The sequence below is a fragment of the Corticium candelabrum genome, chromosome 9, assembly GCF_963422355.1.
Source record: "Corticium candelabrum chromosome 9, ooCorCand1.1, whole genome shotgun sequence".
Classification (NCBI taxonomy): Eukaryota; Metazoa; Porifera; class Homoscleromorpha; order Homosclerophorida; family Plakinidae; genus Corticium; species Corticium candelabrum.
The window spans coordinates 178061-195560 of record NC_085093.1 but is presented as its reverse complement, the minus strand read 5'-3'; the positions used below and the strand labels follow the sequence as shown (position 1 = coordinate 195560).

At 44.0% G+C, this 17500-nt stretch overlaps 5 protein-coding genes across 6 annotated transcripts in view; 1 reads left to right on the top strand and 4 right to left on the bottom strand.

Annotated features, from left to right (window-relative positions):
• The window catches only part of LOC134185126 (intraflagellar transport protein 56-like), a 15116-nt gene extending 7190 nt beyond the window's left edge, over nucleotides 1-7926 (bottom strand). For both annotated transcript variants that reach the window (XM_062652933.1, XM_062652934.1), the window contains exons 1-5: nucleotides 7834-7926; nucleotides 7640-7774; nucleotides 7476-7568; nucleotides 380-494; nucleotides 262-311 (exon numbers count right to left, since the gene is read on the bottom strand). In XM_062652933.1, the coding sequence (XP_062508917.1) occupies nucleotides 262-311; nucleotides 380-494; nucleotides 7476-7568; nucleotides 7640-7774; nucleotides 7834-7836 (396 nt within the window). In that variant the 5' untranslated portion in view covers nucleotides 7837-7926. The remainder of the gene's footprint in view (nucleotides 1-261; nucleotides 312-379; nucleotides 495-7475; nucleotides 7569-7639; nucleotides 7775-7833) is intronic.
• A 518-nt stretch (nucleotides 7927-8444) lies between these two features.
• LOC134183881 (histone H3.3) lies at nucleotides 8445-9074 on the bottom strand. Its single transcript, XM_062651447.1, has 2 exons — nucleotides 8728-9074; nucleotides 8445-8666 (listed from the first exon to the last, which is right to left on the bottom strand). Exons 1-2 carry the CDS (start codon nucleotides 9007-9009, stop codon nucleotides 8538-8540), a joined length of 411 nt encoding a protein of 136 aa, XP_062507431.1. The 5' UTR covers nucleotides 9010-9074; the 3' UTR covers nucleotides 8445-8537.
• Nucleotides 9075-9099: 25 nt separating this feature from the next.
• LOC134183879 (uncharacterized) lies at nucleotides 9100-13417 on the bottom strand. The gene is made up of 6 exons (XM_062651445.1): nucleotides 13185-13417; nucleotides 13027-13092; nucleotides 12886-12950; nucleotides 12714-12789; nucleotides 10041-12659; nucleotides 9100-9938 (listed from the first exon to the last, which is right to left on the bottom strand). The coding sequence occupies exons 1-6, from the start codon at nucleotides 13279-13281 to the stop codon at nucleotides 9364-9366; spliced, it is 3498 nt and encodes a 1165-aa protein (XP_062507429.1). The 5' UTR covers nucleotides 13282-13417; the 3' UTR covers nucleotides 9100-9363.
• A 106-nt stretch (nucleotides 13418-13523) lies between these two features.
• LOC134183880 (syntaxin-8-like) lies at nucleotides 13524-15854 on the top strand. Its single transcript, XM_062651446.1, has 7 exons — nucleotides 13524-13553; nucleotides 13629-13728; nucleotides 13836-13930; nucleotides 14026-14264; nucleotides 14329-14421; nucleotides 14490-14591; nucleotides 15687-15854. Exons 1-7 carry the CDS (start codon nucleotides 13531-13533, stop codon nucleotides 15752-15754), a joined length of 720 nt encoding a protein of 239 aa, XP_062507430.1. The 5' UTR covers nucleotides 13524-13530; the 3' UTR covers nucleotides 15755-15854.
• Nucleotides 15743-17500, bottom strand: part of LOC134183878 (tuberin-like) — a 19884-nt gene continuing 18126 nt past the window's right edge. The window contains exons 35-39 of the mRNA XM_062651443.1: nucleotides 16788-16971; nucleotides 16581-16720; nucleotides 16285-16363; nucleotides 16137-16228; nucleotides 15743-16036 (exon numbers count right to left, since the gene is read on the bottom strand). Of these exons, the coding sequence (XP_062507427.1) occupies nucleotides 15890-16036; nucleotides 16137-16228; nucleotides 16285-16363; nucleotides 16581-16720; nucleotides 16788-16971 (642 nt within the window). The 3' untranslated portion in view covers nucleotides 15743-15889. The remainder of the gene's footprint in view (nucleotides 16037-16136; nucleotides 16229-16284; nucleotides 16364-16580; nucleotides 16721-16787; nucleotides 16972-17500) is intronic.

The window sequence follows — 17500 nt, the reverse complement described above, 5'->3', positions numbered from 1 at the left end:
GAGAAATAAAAACTAAAAAATAAAAATAGAGAAATAAAAAACTAAAAATAAAAAATAGAAACTAAAAAACCAAAATAAAAAATAGAGAAAAACTAAAAATAAAAATAGAAACTACAACTAAAAATAAAAATAGAGAAATAAAAAATAGAAACTAAAAAAACTAAAAATAAAAAATAGAGAAATAAAAAATAAAAGCAAAAGCAAACAGGTGGGCAAGTCGGTAAAAAATAAGCAAATCTCTAGACTTGTAGACAAACCAACCTTGTGAGAACAATGAAATTGCAAACGATTTTTCAGTCGACTTGCTTGAGCTGTGAAGCATCATTCAATTGTCTTAGCATTTCGCTTTGTTCTCGTTGATAAGCAAGAGCATGCATACCATTTGTAGTTGACTCATTAGCTTCCTTGTACATTCCTAAGAAGAACTGAGCACATGCAAGTCCTATGCATACATCTGGATGGGTGGATCCTCCCTTCATCAAAGCGCCATACTCCTGCAGTAAAACAGTTAGATACATAAGATTGCAAATGTCCTTGCTAGCTGTGAAAAGTAAGAATTAGCTCTAGCAGCACAAACATAGTTAACAAATGTAGAAACATTTAGACAAAACAGAAACATTTAGACAAACATTTAGACAAACAGACACAAAGGCAGACAGACAGACAGACAGACAGACAGACATGGAGGATTCAGTTCATTGCTCTACTTGGAGGGTGGCACACCTGTCATAATTTCTTCCGAGGAAGGCATCCACCAAGGCAACCCTTTGGGTCCAGCTCTGTTTGCAGCAGCTATTCATACAAACATGAGGGACCTCCAGCAGAATTCTCAGGAGTTACCCATTCCTGCCTACCTGGATGATATGTTTCTCTTGGGTCCTCCTGACAAAACCATTGAGTCTTTCCAAGCTCTGAAGAGGATGTTCTGTTCCATCAACCTGATCATTTCTGATACCAAACGTGACATTTTCAGTCCTTCAGGTGTCCCTGATGCCTCTGGCATAGATGTACCTGTGACTTGTGAAGGTTCAATGTTCCTTGGGACACCAATTGGTTCTGCCTCCTTTGTTGAATCATTGTGCTCAGAAGTCGTTCAGTCTGGTTCTTTGCTATGTGACCAACTCACAAAGTTGGACGAACATCAGAGTGCAACACTGATCCTTCGACATTGTCATGTCTCAAGGCTTGATCATCTGACTCAAACAGTACGTCCCAACATCTTGGCTCAAGCTGCTTCCTTCCACGACTCTTTGACACGGAAACTTTCTCTCTTATTCTGGGTCATGACAGTGCAGACCTACCTTAGGAACAAGTATCTCTACCAGTACACCTGGTTTTTGGCATGCTGTTTCTCTCCACTATATCATGTCCTGCCTTTGTGGTATCGTGGATCCATTCAGTTGATGAGCTTCCACTTCGTTTTCCAGTGCTGATTTCCATCGTCGACAACGTAATTCAATGACCCTCTGGCTTGATTTGTGAGTCCCTTTTGGAGTCCTTGCCTCTGTCAAGGTCCTATCTGACTACCTAACAAGGCCCAAGAAACTTCAGCACAGGCTGTCACATGAACTGTACACCTTCCAGTCATGTGAGTTAATTGAATATTCACCCACTACTAGAGATACCTCGAGGTTGCTTTCCCTTCAAGGGAAAGGAGCCGGTGCTTGGCTAAATGCATCTCCAACATCACAAGGCTTCGCACTCCAACCCTGCGATTTTCGCTTGGCATCTCTTGTGAGGCTTGGTCTTCCTATTCATGAACAGATATGTCGATTCCGATGCAGGCCTGACATTATTATGTTTGATGTCGACCTAGGATCTAACATTGACCTTGACATCTCTTTGGCACACCCATGGAGCTCGGAAACTTATCCTAGCTCTGCTGAAAAGATTGGAGCTGCGACATCTCCGCCGCGGGGGGGGGGGGGGGGGGGATGACCGGCTGGACACTCGAGCCTAGCATAGTGTGGGATCATGGATCTAAAGACATTATAGTGGTCTTGATGGTCCCAAAGTTGCTACAGAACAATAGGTATTCTCATGTCAGACATCTGGTAATCTTAGAGAGTGCATGGTCTCCTTGTTGGTGAATTGCTGTTGATGTTTCACACAAGAAGTGCTAATGAGTGACTGTGGTTGTAGCAGGTGTTCTACTAATTACTGTTTACCTTCAATCTCATGTTTTGTACTGTACACCTTTACTCTTTTAGTTCAGCTCATAATTCCAGTTCTAAGTCAACTTGTCATTGTAATAATCTACTGTATTATCTGTCTGTCTGTCTGTGTTATGTTGCATTTTTTTATTCTAATACAACTAGAGAACAGATAAAAGTAATTTTATGATGTCATTACCAAATATGTCAACATCAAACATTTGATGACATCATTAATGACGTTATTATATTTAATGATGTCATATTGACGGCTGGCAAAAAATCATGGCTAGAACGCTGACCATTATCCCATTAGTTCTTGACCACTATGGGGAGAGCAAGGAAGGAAGTTCTTGTAAAAGTTATCCAACCAGTCATCAGACGAAACCAGAAGACCAAATACTCCAGAAGTTTTGGATTATTGGAGAAAACACTTTTCCATCCAGCTACAAAAGTGCAGTGCACAAGTGATCTTAAAGAAACTGTCCAGACTATGTGGTGGAGCCCATGACTCTCGGCACTCAGGTCTTCCCACATTAGCTTCCTTGCACTAGTGATTTATAGACATTTCATTTTAGTTGTAGCCTTTTAATTTTATTGCAGAAATGTGCATCAGTTTGGTCTAAGAAATATACGATCATGACAGATAGACAGACAGACAGACAGACAGATAGACAGACGGACGGACAGACGGACGGACAGACGGACAGACAGACAGACAGACAGACAGACAGACAGACAGACAGACAGACAGACAGACAGACAGACAGACAGACAGACAGACAGACAGACAGACAGAGAGCGACAACATCACTATTCGAATTCAAATGATAGACCAAACATTATGGCTTTTGACCCTGATAAGGGTTGCAACATTCACCTAGATATAGCTCTGGCACACCCATGGAGCTCTAATATTTTTCCAAAGTCATCTGATCGAGTCAGATAGTGCTGCTGCAGAAAGAAGAGAAGAGAGGAAGAAGGCAAAATATGCAAAAGAAAATATACCAGATGGATCAACAGTCAGTTTTATTCCCTTAGTTATAGAACATTTTCGATGATGGGGTGAGATGGGAAAAAACTTTCAAGGCTAGCCAAGAAGTCATGTGATGAACTTGGTCGACCTAACGCTGCTGAATTTCTGGACATCTGGAGAAAGAGATTTTCAACTCAACTTCAGAAGTGCAACGCTAAGGTCATCATGAGAAAAATCTCAGCTCTCACTAATAACATTGACTGTACTGTAGATTGCTCTACCCAGTTTTTCGGCCACTAAGTTGGCTCTGGGTAGTTTGCATTGTTCTCTTTTTTTAAGTGTTACATGTTTGTTTTTAAAATGTAGTTCTAGTAAACTCTCGTTGTTGCGGAACTTTACATGGTTACCTTGCTAGCATTGTATTATAGATGTATGTTTGAAATAAATGCTATTTGACAGACAGACAGACAGACAGACAGACAGTGTGTGTGTGGGTCTAATTGATATATAACGGACTTTCGTATCCATAGCTTGTAATAGTTCATATGTATGAAATATAAAGATTTGACAGATAGACAGACAGACAGACAGACAGACAGACAGACAGACATCTACGAGAAGTTCATAGTGCGGGAGATCTACCGAGTGAGTTCATCAGCTGTTGGGGACTTCAGCAATGCCAGTTCTGCCAAAAATGGTTCCTAAAGTCGAACCAGCACCAGTCTCAATGCAAACAACGCCCGAAAACATCAAATTCAAATTCCACCTTGACGTATGAGTCTTCTGTATCGGCAACCCTTTCAGTACCATCAGAGTCGTCTGTTCAGTTGTCTTTCTTGTCACCTCTTGTTCAGAATTTGTGCTCATCACCTTCAATGGTTGATGTAGATGAATCTATACGTGCATCTTTTGTTAAAGATGTACTGATGCTTTAGATCCAGAATCGCTCGCTTGGGACTTTATCCAGGGAATTTCCGTCGACGATGTCCCCAGCGAAGTGCCACCAACAACCATCAAAACTATCAAACCTAGTGTGAAAGCCTCTTTTCTGGATTGCTGTTCTTTTGCCTTAAAGAAAATCAGGCAACGACCGCAAGATGACACGGCATGGAAGCTCCTGATGTTTCTGCCTCGGATGCTCCTTTGTCCTCCCACGAGAGAAGGCAGGGTTACGGAGAAAGTTCTTGATACAACTACAACAAGTTTCTTGCTTTCAATTGGGAAGATCTTCTCCAAATTTCACCTCCTCCACGCCACCAGCAAGCTACCGATCATCGTTTGTATGCTAGACGAGCTGCCTTGAACCTGGTTAGGATGAGCGAGCTTTCACGAGCAGCTAAAGCACTTACCAGTTCAGGATTGGCTCCAGCCATGAGGAGACAACAAGCAAGTTGGCAACTAAGCACCCGAAACAAAGCAGTGACCTAACTGGAGTACATCCATCAAATAACAAAGGGTTTATTCTTAATAAATCAATATTCTACACAAAAGTTCGCCAGCATCCTCGTGGGTCTAGCTTGGGTCCTTCTGGGTGGCGATTTGAACATCTACGTCTACTGATGGACACTGCCGGAACTGCAGAGGATATTTACTTTGCTGCTATTTGCATAGCAGAAGGAAAGCTTCCTAAGTCAGTTTGCAAGTTATTGTTATCAGCTCGACTTATTGCCCTTCCTAAATCGTCAGATAATGTGCGACCAATTGCTATTGGTGAAGTGCTACAATGTGTCACTGCGAAGACTATCTGCTGCCAGCTCAAACAATCACTTTCCAAGTTCTTTGCCCCAATACAACATTGTGTAACAACAGATGGCGGATCTGAGCTGGTTGTAAACCACATACGTCTTCTCTTGGAATCTAACAAACATTGGTCACTTCTAACAACAGACGTCAAGAATGCCTTCAACTCCATCAGAAGGTCACATTTGATGCAGATGGTATACAAGTATTTTCCAGAAATATACAACCACGTGTTCCAGATGTACTCTGATAGCAATCCACTAATCTACACCAATGGTAAAACAGTATCAATGTTTTCTTCAGAGGATGGAATCCACCAAGGAGACTCACTTGGTCTGCTTTATTTTTCATCACTATTCAGCACACATTGTTAGAGTTACAGAAGGCTAACCCAAACGTCACTTTCTTGGCATAATTGGATGATGTTTTTGTCTTGGGCCAATTGATGCAGTAGTATCAGCATCAAATGATCTCAGATCTTCCTTTTCACCAATTGGATTGGAAATCCAAGACACAAAATGTGAATTGCTTTCTCCTACAGCATCAGTCTCTTCTGATGTCACATTTCCTGTTTCAAATGAAGGTATCATTGTCCTGGGGACCCCAGTTGGTAACAGATGATTCACTTCAAAAGCTTGCATTGACTTTGCACAGTCAGGAAGTTTACTCTGTGAAGGATTGCTTCAGCTGGGGATACACAGAGTGCCATCTTACTTCTTCGCTACTGCCATGCTCATAGTGTGTGCCATCTACTTAGGAACATTCCTCCTGATGAGCTACGGCCTGCTACGATTATCCATGACACACAAACGCAAACTACCTTCACCAAACTGCTGAATGTCAATGACATGGCTGCTGAAGCCTGGTCACAAACTACTTTTCCAGTGAGGTATGGTGGTTTCAGAATGACTTCTGCAACTCAACTTTCACCTATCGCATTCGCCTCTGGTTGGGCTCACTCGTTGCAGGTGTTACCGGACCGATTTCAAGCTCTACAGCCACAAGTAGCATCAGTAATCAGTCAAACAATGTCTCCAAGTGCTCAGGAAGATAGCATTAGTCACCATCTACAGCAGCGTCTGTGTCCTGGTCAGGCTCCGACAGACCTCGTCTCTAACACCAAACGACTTCAGCATAAGTTGACTAAATAACAAAAATCAAGTTCAGTGCATGATTGACAATTCTTCAATCAGGGACGCAGCTCATTTGAGATCCCTTCAAGGAAAGGGCTCAGGAGCCTGGCTAGACGCTATTCCCACCTCAAGAAAGCTTGCAATTTCTCCCGGATTATTCCACTTGGCAGCATTAATGAGGTTGGGTCTACGTTTGCCACTGCCTCAATCTATAATTAAATGTGATTGTGGAAAGACACTGGACACCGATGGATACACCTCATTACTTGCAAGACAGGAAGGAGTCCAGTTTGGTCACACAACTCAATGGTCTCTGCTGGGTCTGAATGTTTGAAACGTGTGTCACTTCCTCACACTATTGAGCCAAGAGATTGTTACAACAGCTCTCAATCCAGACCTGACATAGCTGTCCATAATGCAACTGACTTCGACATTTAACTTGACGTCCCTCTGGCTCATCCGTGGAGCTCAATTAATTTCACATGCAGCCACAACAGATGGATCAGCAGCTTCAAAAAGAGAAGAAAAGAAGATAGAGAAGTACAGCAAAGAAAGGCACACTGGTGGAGGTTCTCCTTGCTTGATTCCCTTGGTTTACAAACATTTTGGATGTTGTGAGAATAGCAGAAAAAAGTTTCTTCACCAGACCTTACTAAGATCACGTGATGAAGATGGAAAGCTGCATTCGATTGAATATAAAACGTACTGGCGGCGAATACTGTCAATAACATTACAATGTTGCAATAGTAGTGTTTTAACTAAAAAGATTGACAGAATAGTTTGTAGTAATGACTCTGTAGATGATAGCTACAAACATCAGATGGCTGTTTGTTAGAGTTTTTCTTCTACGACCACTACGGTCGTTTATCTTGAACTCTTTAGTGTTCTATGTAGCCTTTTCTGTATTAGCGATGATGTTTTCAATAAATGTTCTTTGACAGACTGACAGAGACAGACAGACAGACAGACAGACAGAATGAAGAACATTGACTGTATTAGAGATACTTATTCACTACAACTTTGTTTTCGTTAATTTGACTTTTGTAACTCGACCCATGGGTCGAGAACTCACTATTTAGCTGAGGTGCCTTTTACTGATATTCACTGTATGGTAGTATTGATGTTGAAAATAAATGAAAGACAGACAGACAGACAGATAATTTATTCTCATACAGATTCTACTTGTACATATGCTAGGATTTTTTAAATACAAATCAGTCATTTGCAAACAACTAAGTAATTAACTAATGGACTACAGACAGACATACAAACAGGCATACAAACAGACAGACAAACAGACATACATACGTTTTTTTGTTATTATTAAAAGTTGGTACAACTTCTAAATCAATCTAAATTCTTTACAGACATACATACATACATACATACATACATACATACATACATACATACATACATACATACATACAGACAGACAGACAGACAGACAGAGAGACTTTTATTGTAACATACGTCAGCGGTTTTCTGGTAGTTTCCCAGATGAAACGCACAGTAAGCAATCCACAAATCAGTTTCTTCATTGCTCTTGCCAGCACTACGTTGAAACTAGAAGAAACAGCACGACAACGTGCCACCAATGACGTTCCGAGCAACACTGATTGAGTTAATTAGTTAACCTCCAATAATGTGATGGCTCCCGTGTAATCTCTTGTTGACACGAAATCATGCAGTTTTGGCAGTTTCTTCTTTTTCTTCTCTTTCACTAGTGTAGCTGTGCTCGCCGCTGCGGCGGGTTTAGAGCGTGATATCATCTAGAGAGATGAGGGAGTAAATGTTACCTAAAGAGAGACCCTAGTTAAAGTTTACTAACCATATTGATGGAAATTCAGTTAAAATTGCTGATGTACAAAGAAATCAAAATACGCGAGACGAAATCGGTAGGACGGTTGGAATACAGTGGGTGTTATAGCAATACGGGAACTACGATACCATGACAACCTAAATTAAGGGGCGTGACGGGGAGAACGACTCATTTGATCTGTTCCCCCTTTGATTTTTCTCAGTTGAGAATGGCGAAGAGATTATGGCGTGGCGCGGTAAGTATAGTACACCAGAGCTCCTCCCACCGGGGCACGCCGCACTCGCAGCAGAATTCCTGCTTGTACACGTAGTATAGTGTAGAGTGCTAAGAAAAATAGTACACTAACAGTACACTGTACTGGTAATTACACGGAAATTGTATGATTGCATTCTCCCACTTGTAGAAGTGGGTGGCCTTGCCCCAGACTAGTAGTCTCGTGTAGCCAGACCATTCTAGGAAGGTGAGTATAGTGTAGTGTTGATCGCGGTCTCAACGCACTGCAATCAACACTGCGCGAAAGTGCCTAGCTTTCGCACCCTTATTGCGCAAGCGCAAGTTTGATATTACAGAACTGTCTACTCAGTATTACGTATCCCAAAATCTATCCGTGAAACCATCCATCACACAGCTTATTTGGCTCTATTTTACAAGACAAACGTACGTGAAGAATAAACTAAAACAGTACAGTTCGCAGTTTATACGTTGGCGCCACTTCAAGCCCGTTCCCCTCGGATCCTCCTCGCCAGTTGAATATCCTTCGGCATGATCGTCACACGTTTTGCGTGAATGGCACAAAGGTTGGTATCCTCAAAGAGACCGACCAAATACGCCTCTGCTGCTTCCTGAAATAGAAAAACGAGTGTCAGAAACGACCATGACGTCATCACGTTGGCCATTGCTGACCTGAAGCGCTCCGATTGCTGCGCTCTGGAAGCGCAGATCTGTCTTGAAATCTTGAGCGATCTCGCGCACAAGCCGTTGAAAAGGCAGTTTTCGGATAAGCAACTCCGTCGACTTCTGGTAACGACGGATTTCTCGCAGAGCGACAGTCCCCGGCCTGTAACGATGCGGTTTCTTCACTCCTCCCGTTGATGGCGCGCTCTTTCGTGCTGCTTTTGTGGCCAACTGTTTACGGGGAGCCTTTCCTCCCGTCGACTTTCGAGCCGTTTGCTTTGTACGAGCCATTAGATAACACTTCGCGTTCCTACTGCGCAATAGCCTCGACCGGACACCAATCTAGACTGACACCTCAAGCGGTTGTCAACTCTCAGTCGGCGGTGCTCATTGGTTGTTTTCGAACGGCCTGATTGGCTACCCGTGAAACTCGTTGATTGGCTATCGTAGTTCACTTCCGATCCGTTTGAGAGTTACAGCTCAGAATTCGTAACGTATGTTAACGTGCGCACTCTTAATTGAAATCAATATTATTTACGCAATCAAGCAAGCGCGCTAGGGAAATTCAATCTACAAGCAGTGTAAGTCCATACCAAATCCAAATCCATACTATTAATCCTACATTCTATAAACAATAGATATAAACTAACCCTGCCAACTACTCCATCCCATATGTCCAAATGGCACCTGTCCTGTTGCTGGAAAATAATCTGGCAGCAAATGTGAAGGCTTCAGTTCAGTTGGGTGTTGATACTCAGAATCCACAGCATCAAATTCAAATTGAGGCGTGATCGGCTGATATGAATCTTGCAATAGCGAATTTGAACCTCCATGTGATCCACCAGAATGACTACCTAATCCACTATCTGAACAAGCAAATGGTGGAAGACTAGATGCACAGTCAAGCCAATCAAGACCTGCTTTGGGCCCCGAACTATTTCTTGGCGAAAGAAATGGACCACTGAGAACCATGTTTGGATCCAAGTCAGGTAGATATGGTTCAGATGTAGAGTCCATTAGCGGTGAGCGATGCTGTTCAGGTGTCTGTCCTCCTTCAGGTTGGAAGCGAGTTCTCGTTAGTGAAGATGACCTACCTCCTCCAGCCAGCATAGTAGGACCATTGGATTGAAAGTGACTGTTGTGCAGACTGCCTGAATCCACTTCCAGCATATGGCTCAAGTACGATGATCCCACCGGTGAGTTCTCACATGGGGAGATTCCTGCAAAAGAACCAATCATTACAGCGATAATGTACGTAGCTGTCAAAGCTTTGTATGTGAAAGTACGCCACACTTTACAACAGAATCAATCACAACACTTACCAGCAAACAACTGATCTCCCACCTGTGGACTAAATCCCATGTATAGCTCGGACGGGCTACCCATTGCAGCTTGATTGATCATCACCGGGTTTGACCCCACAAGTGACCCTTGATTTGGAGAACCATAAGTTATTGCCTGCAGCTGATCAAGTTCATGTATTCCAGTCACAGGAATTCCAACAGAACTAGAGCCATTTATACCAGGAAACACACCCAGTTGTGCCACAGGGGACAAAGTTCGTGGAGACTGCTCACGTGAATTTACTGTAGACGAAGGATTAGAATCAAAATCAAACAAGGTAGTTGGAGGCGTTCCATGGGGTTGGGACTCGAGCAACTGGGATTGACGATCATACTCTCGTTTGAGACCCTCAACTTCCACTACATATCTTCTTAAAGGTCTAGGTGACTGCAAAGGGGATTGCGGTGAGTTCGGTCGATGAGTGATTACACCGTTTGGAATGATAGTTAATCGTCCCGGTTGGCGTTGAGGAGGAGGAAGTGGAGGTGATGTAAGAGATAGTGCACTATCATTACAATCTTGCACAACCGAACCCGGAATGGCATCAGTGGATATTCCTTCCATAGTGACATATTGAGGTCCAGATGAATACAACTCATTAGTGACTCTCTGCTGTACACCTAATGGTAGATGACTAAGCGGTTGAGATCCCGTATAGATTGCTTGATTAATCTGTTGATTATGACCATCAACATGTGCGTACGTCTCAAGACGCGCTGGTCCAGATCCTCTTCTACAGTCTTGAGTGACTCGACTGTCCTGCCCAGACCATCCACCCACTGTCTGTTCCAACTGTCGCATTTCTTCAAGAGGAGACTTCACTAAGCTTCCATCTACTCTTGAAGATGTCAGACTAGAGCGATATGAAGAACTCAATGATGCCGATCTGTCTCTAAATGATTGGCTAAGAACAGTACTTCCAACACTCAGATCTAGAGACATTGGCTGCACAGGCTGAGTCTTTCCCTTCATCCCCGGTGCAAGCGACACAACATCTGCATACTCCTTCAGTCGATTTATTAATTCTTTCTTGTTCCCAGATACTGGAAGGCCTCGTTTCTTTAGTTCTTCCTTTAACATTGGCATTGTGAAACTCTCAAGGATTTTCAGTGGATCGGTGCTTTCCACATGGCCAATGACTGTGTGTGTGTTTCCAACAGCATTTGCAGCGACTATAGTGCTTGGGACAGTAATTTGACCAGCAGGAAGACTTGTGATCTGTGAAGTTGGAAGAGGAGGAGCTGGGGGTGGCACTGGGACTGATGAGTAACTGGATGTAGTTACTACTGGAAGTATGTGGTTTGGTTGACTGACAAGTTTACTTGTTACTTTTTCCTTATAAAACTGTTGTGGATTCCCAGCACTATTCAATATGTTACTCTGAACTCCTGCTGCAGCAGCTGTCTGTTGCATCTGCTGAAACATAAGCTGAAGGTGCATGTAAATCTGCTGTTGTTGAATAAGAATTTGATACGGTGAGTTAGGGACAGAAGTGGTAGTAGGTTTTTCCTGAGAGAACGATGCTGGGTTCTGACTGGGAGGATTATAGTAATGCATTTTCCATTGTAGTGGTTTCTTATTTCGACGTCGCTTACCTGGTCTTGGGGATGCCCCACCTTTACCACTTCGATACGTTTCCTTCTTTTTTCCAGTCTCTTCTCTAACTGTGAGCACAGCAGGTCCTTGTGACACTTCAACAACTTCAGGGGTTGCTGGAGTTGATGGTTTTGACAAATCTTGGGAAGAAACTGACATTGCTGGTGACTTTGCATTTGTGTTCTCCACAATTGCCTTTTCCATAGGATCTTCATCGAGATGTTCTCCTGTAACTTTAGAGACAAAATTTGTCAACTTGGGAGACATCAAGTTGGTCTGTCCGGGACTGGGGAGATCCATCAATGAAGGACTTGAAATATTTGATAACGATGAACTTCTTGCATCACTTAGTCCTGGTGAAATTGGATTCATGAAATTAGAAGAATTAAGATGAAATTCATCTGACATGAAAAAACTCATTCCATCACCATTCATGTTGACTGATGAATCCATTTGGTTGGCATTAACAACAGGCATGCTACTGTCTTGAAGAGACTTTGCTGTCATCTTTTCTTCAACACTAACATCAGCAGCAGTAGAAACTATGTTATCAGAACTGCTTATGAAATCAGTGGAAAAATGGGTTGTCAGCAATGACAGGTCAACTGGAGGTTCCACAATCCCCTTGCGTCTCCTTCTAGCTGGAGAGACAGAGTTTTCTGTCTTGACATCCACACGTGTCTCCACATTATAATCCATTCCTTCTCCACCGTCTACTGGAAGTGAGGTATCTTCTTCAGGAATATTAGCTGCATCCAAAGCCATTCTTTCCAGAGGATTGAGAATAGATGATCTCCGTCTCTGTGTTGTGTCACTCGTCTTCCTATACGAAACATCGCCAGACCGAAGCATTTCCATCATTTCACTGTCCTCGAGAATATGTTTCTCAACCAGCTCCAGAGGTCCAGGTCGGTTGAACATCCGCTCATTCAAATCGTCTTCAATCTGCCGACGTTTCAACTGCATCTGTGCATCTTGCAGCGACGCATGCGCAGACGTGTCTACAGAAAAACTAATAAATCAACGCCAACGTGAGCAACACGCCTGCCTAGGACCTTTCAGAATATTTCCACGAATCAGATCAGTCTTGTCGGGGCGCGAGTTTATTTTTCGCTTGAGCACGTCTGCTGCCTAGAGACGAAAGCAAAAACGTAAAGACACGGAAGTAACAAATGCAGCAACACAGCACGAGAGCGACATCTCTCCTCATTCAAATCACATCCCTACCTTAGCACGTTCCAGCTCCGTCCGTCTGGCGTGTAGTTGAGGCGACATCGTCATCTCGGCCGGCACTACGAGAGCAACGAAAACAAGACACACACTCAATATGGGGACCTCCACACGCTCACGACCCTCTCCAACTCCTACCTCTCATGATGCCGCGTTCGTACATCTCTCGTGTGTTCATACGGTTCGACAACTTGCGCGAGAGAGCTAAAGAGCGACGCGAGACACTCAACCGCAACGTAAACGAGCTCGTCCTGTCTGCAAGACGACACCCAACAGCCTTCCGGCTGCACACTAACCTTCCTGCACGGACGACTTGCGTTCGCACTCTCCATCTCTCTCCCTGTTCGTCTCGTGCTCCATCGACTCCATCGGCGTGTCACGGTTTTCTTCCATGACGACGGGGCGACACTTGGGAGGAGCAGCTCAAATCGACGGTCGCCCTGTTCGTGTCGGCCTAGCGGGTAGGCGACGACGCACAGAGTCGGGATCGAAATCCTGGGCAATCGGGTCGTTCGCAAGAGGCTGTAGATAATTTGCTACAAACGCCTACGTAACAGCTTCGATCACGTGCCACGCTTGAGTCGGTCGTGGTCACGTGGTACGTCTACGTAAACCATGTGATTATTAACAACATCCCGGATAATGTCGACCATGCGTGACGCCTGGTACGAAGCGATGAGATTGCTTTGCGGCCTGTGATGTTATTATATTCCAGGGTGTCTTATTTTTGCGCTCTTTAGGATTACGGAATATGAATCATTGCAACAGACGTGCGTATCAATACGTGAGAAAATCAACGAGCGAAATCAAGTGAGAATAAGTGGCGGCGACTCTTCAAAGGTCAGGATGTTGTTCTATCTTGCGATGTAGCTGTAGCATTTTTGCGTACTCACTGAGGTGACGTGCCTTGGTTACGCCCACGCATCATGTGACCGGTTTGTTTGCAGCTCAACTCCTCAATACGGATAATGATCAACGGCTACTCTCGCAGTCTTGACAAGTTGAAGTCATCCTTAGCAAGGGACACTTCATCGTTTAAAATGTAAGTGAAACTCAACAATTTTTCAATTTCCCCGGATATATGGACTACATCCGGGATAGCGGTAACGAAATCATGGTCACATGTTGCATGTATAGCACTAAAGGAGAGGTTACACGTCGTGAAAATCTTGTTGACAATATGACTGCAAAAGAAGGTCAACTGAACAAAGCATTCAAAGAGGAGCCGAGTGCAAGGAGTGCGACCAGCCGAGATGCTCTGATCGGCTCTCAACCGATCGGTGTCAACACAAATCCTTGGTTGGATACTGAACACGAAGAAACTCGAGGTCTTACCAACACCGAATTGATGCAAACACACCAGGAAGTTATACGACGTGAGAAAAATCCAAACTTGGTTACAGACTGCGAGTGACCGATGGTGCATGTCGTTTATGACAGAGCAAGACGAGGGGCTGGACGAGTTAGCAAAAGCCATGCAGCGCCAGAAACACATCGGGTTGACAATGCATGACGAAATAGAAAGACAGGATGGTTGTTTGGCTTGACTGTGAATCTTGTTTGAGTGTAGGGAGTCTGTCGTTTTGTGTTGTGATTTTCAGAGATTCTTGACGATTTGCATGATAATGTTGGACGAACAACGGCTCGTATTGAAAGGGAGACGAGGCATGTGGAGAAGATCAGAGTGAAGGCATCAGATAAGGGTATATGAGGAAGCTGTCGTTTGGTCGTCTGTCCATATTTCTGACTTAGTTGTGTGTCTGTTTGTCTGATAATTCTATCTACATATATCCGTCTGTCTGTCTGTCTGCCTGTGTGTGTGTGTGTGTGTGTGTGTGTGTGTGTGTGTGTGTGTGTGTGTGTGTGTGTGTGTGTGTGTGTGTGTGTGTGTGTGTGTGTGTGTGTGTGTGTGTGTGTGTGTGTGTGTGTGTGTATCCATCTGCTGTTTGTCTGGCTGTTTGTGTTCATCCGTCTGAACATGTCCTGTGTGTTTGTCTGTCTATCTGTCTGTGAACATGTTCGTCTGTGTGTTTGTCTGTCTATCTGTCTGTGAACATGTCCGTCTGTGTGTTTGTCTGTCTATCTGTCTGTGAACATGTCCGTCTGTGTGTTTGTCTGTCTATCTGTCTGTGAACATGTCCGTCTGTGTGTTTGTCTGTCTATCTGTCTGTGAACATGTCCGTCTGTGTGTTTGTCTGTCTATCTGTCTGTGAACATGTCCGTCTGTGTGTTTGTCTGTCTATCTGTCTGTGAACATGTCCGTCTGTGTGTTTGTCTGTCTATCTGTCTGTGAACATGTCCGTCTGTGTGTTTGTCTGTCTATCTGTCTGTGAACATGTCCGTCTGTGTGTTTGTCTGTCAATCTGTCTGTGAACATGTCCGTCTGTGTGTTTGTCTGTCCATCTGTCTGTGAACATGTCCGTCTGTGTGTTTGTCTGTCCATCTGTCTGTAAACATGTCCGTCTGTGTGTTTGTCTGTCCATCTGTCCATCTGTCTGTGAACGTGTCCGTCTGTGTGTTTGTCTGTCCATCTGTCCATCTGTCTGTGAACGTGTCCGTCTGTGTGTTTGTCTGTGAACATGTCCATCTGTGTGTTTGTCTGTCTATCCATTTGTCCATCTGTCTGTGAACATGTCTGTCTGTGTGTCTGTCTGTCTATCTGTCTCTCCATGTCTGATCATGTCCGTCTGTGTGTTTGTCTGTCTATCTGTCTGTCCATCTCTCTGTGACCATGTCCATCTGTCTCTCCACCATGGTTTACTTTCTGTCAAACTCGTGATACAAGCTTGTCTTCCCAGGATTGTGCTGTGCTGTAACGTTGCTGTTCCTCCTCATCGTTGTCCTGATGTGCATCCCAAAACAGTAACACTAACTTTCAATTTGTATATGTACTGCAGTACCTATAGACTCTATGTGTAACACATACCTTACCTACAAAAATAAATACTCCAATCAATTATGAATAGACTCTGTCTAGAATCTTGTTTCAAGTATCAATGCATCACGTGTAGTCTGTAAAGACAACATTGCTGCTCTTATCAAACGATGTCTTGCTGTAGAGATGCTTGATTTTCTTGAGACGCTCTATCCAGTTGGACATTGTGCGGTCGCCTGTGCCCAACTCTGAATGGTGTGCCTTACAACTCAACTGTAGAGAGTACAGCTGCTGACTGATGCGATTCGACTGAACACACGCACACACACACACACACACACACGCACACACACACACACACACACACACTTACGTCAGCATGTAAGGCCATTTGTCTGACAAGAAGGGGCAGGCATTCAGTAGAGATGATGCGAGGGAATACGTCAGCTATTGGTGGTGATATACCTGGTACAAAATGCTTGAGTGATAGATGTGGGTGTGGCCTTGCTTGTGTGTCTCACCTGGTTTTGTGTGAACTGTCACTTGGTATGATTCCTCACTTAGTGTGTCGATTACAATGTCGACGAGATTGAACTGTGCCTGAGGTGAACAAGCAGTCACCTTACAGATTGACTACTGGACATGGACACACACACACACACACACACACACACACACACACACACACACACAGACAGACAGACAGACACACACACACACACACACACACACACACACACACACACACACACACACACACACACACACACACACACACGGACACGGACACACACACTAGAAACACAGTTCCCTATACTTTTATCGTTTCTGGTTGGTACTTGTCTCCTGACTCGTTAAACACAATCTTGACAAAGTCGTTTCCAATGTGTCTCTTCTTTGCATGACACTGCGGATCACTGACTTTGTTTGTCATCAGAGTGGCAACGTGAAACACGACTGCAACAAGCCCAAAATCAACACAAAGTCAATACTTCATCACTACAACAAGATGAGATGCTATTACCCTGACTGACTTCATTTGTCCAGACGTAAGCAAACTGCCCATCTTCTCCTGTCTGGCTTAACCCACCGAGGTAGACATCGCTTGCATGACAGTCACTGAGCCGAATGAGTTTACCAAGGTCAGACAAGAAGTGAAAGTATTTGGATGACCCAGACTCGTTTGATAAGATGGATGTTTCCACATGCTGCAGAGTTAGTTACACGTTTCCATATCAGCGACTACAATGTGGATGTGTGTGTGTGTGTGTGTGTGTGTGTGTGTGTGTGTGTGTGTGTGTGTGTGTGTGTGTGTGTGTGTGTGTGTGTGTGTGTGTGTGTGTGTGTGTGTGTTGGAAAGTCCTCTCACTGAACCCTCCAAGAGGGTACCCCACGGCACCCCTTGTATTTCCAGTAGTTCCCTGGCCAGGGGGAGGAATGCATGCTAACTTCAGCCTTGGCAAGCTGAGGATGGTATGAGGCTAGGATGCGCTAGCCCAGCAAGCTGGTCATCTGACTGTGTATTTGCTACTACTAGCAGACTAGAGCGCGTTGACCGCTCTTCTTGGCGAAAACTTCTGCAATGCTGAAGCCCATAGTGGGTATGGCGGAATTCCAGGTTCCAGGTGTGTGTGTTAAGTTTCAGAGGCTCGAGGAGCTGCACAGATATGATTTTCACAGTGCGTCAACTTCTTGAAAAGTTGTGGGAACATAGCGCAAAATCATTCTTCAGTTTTG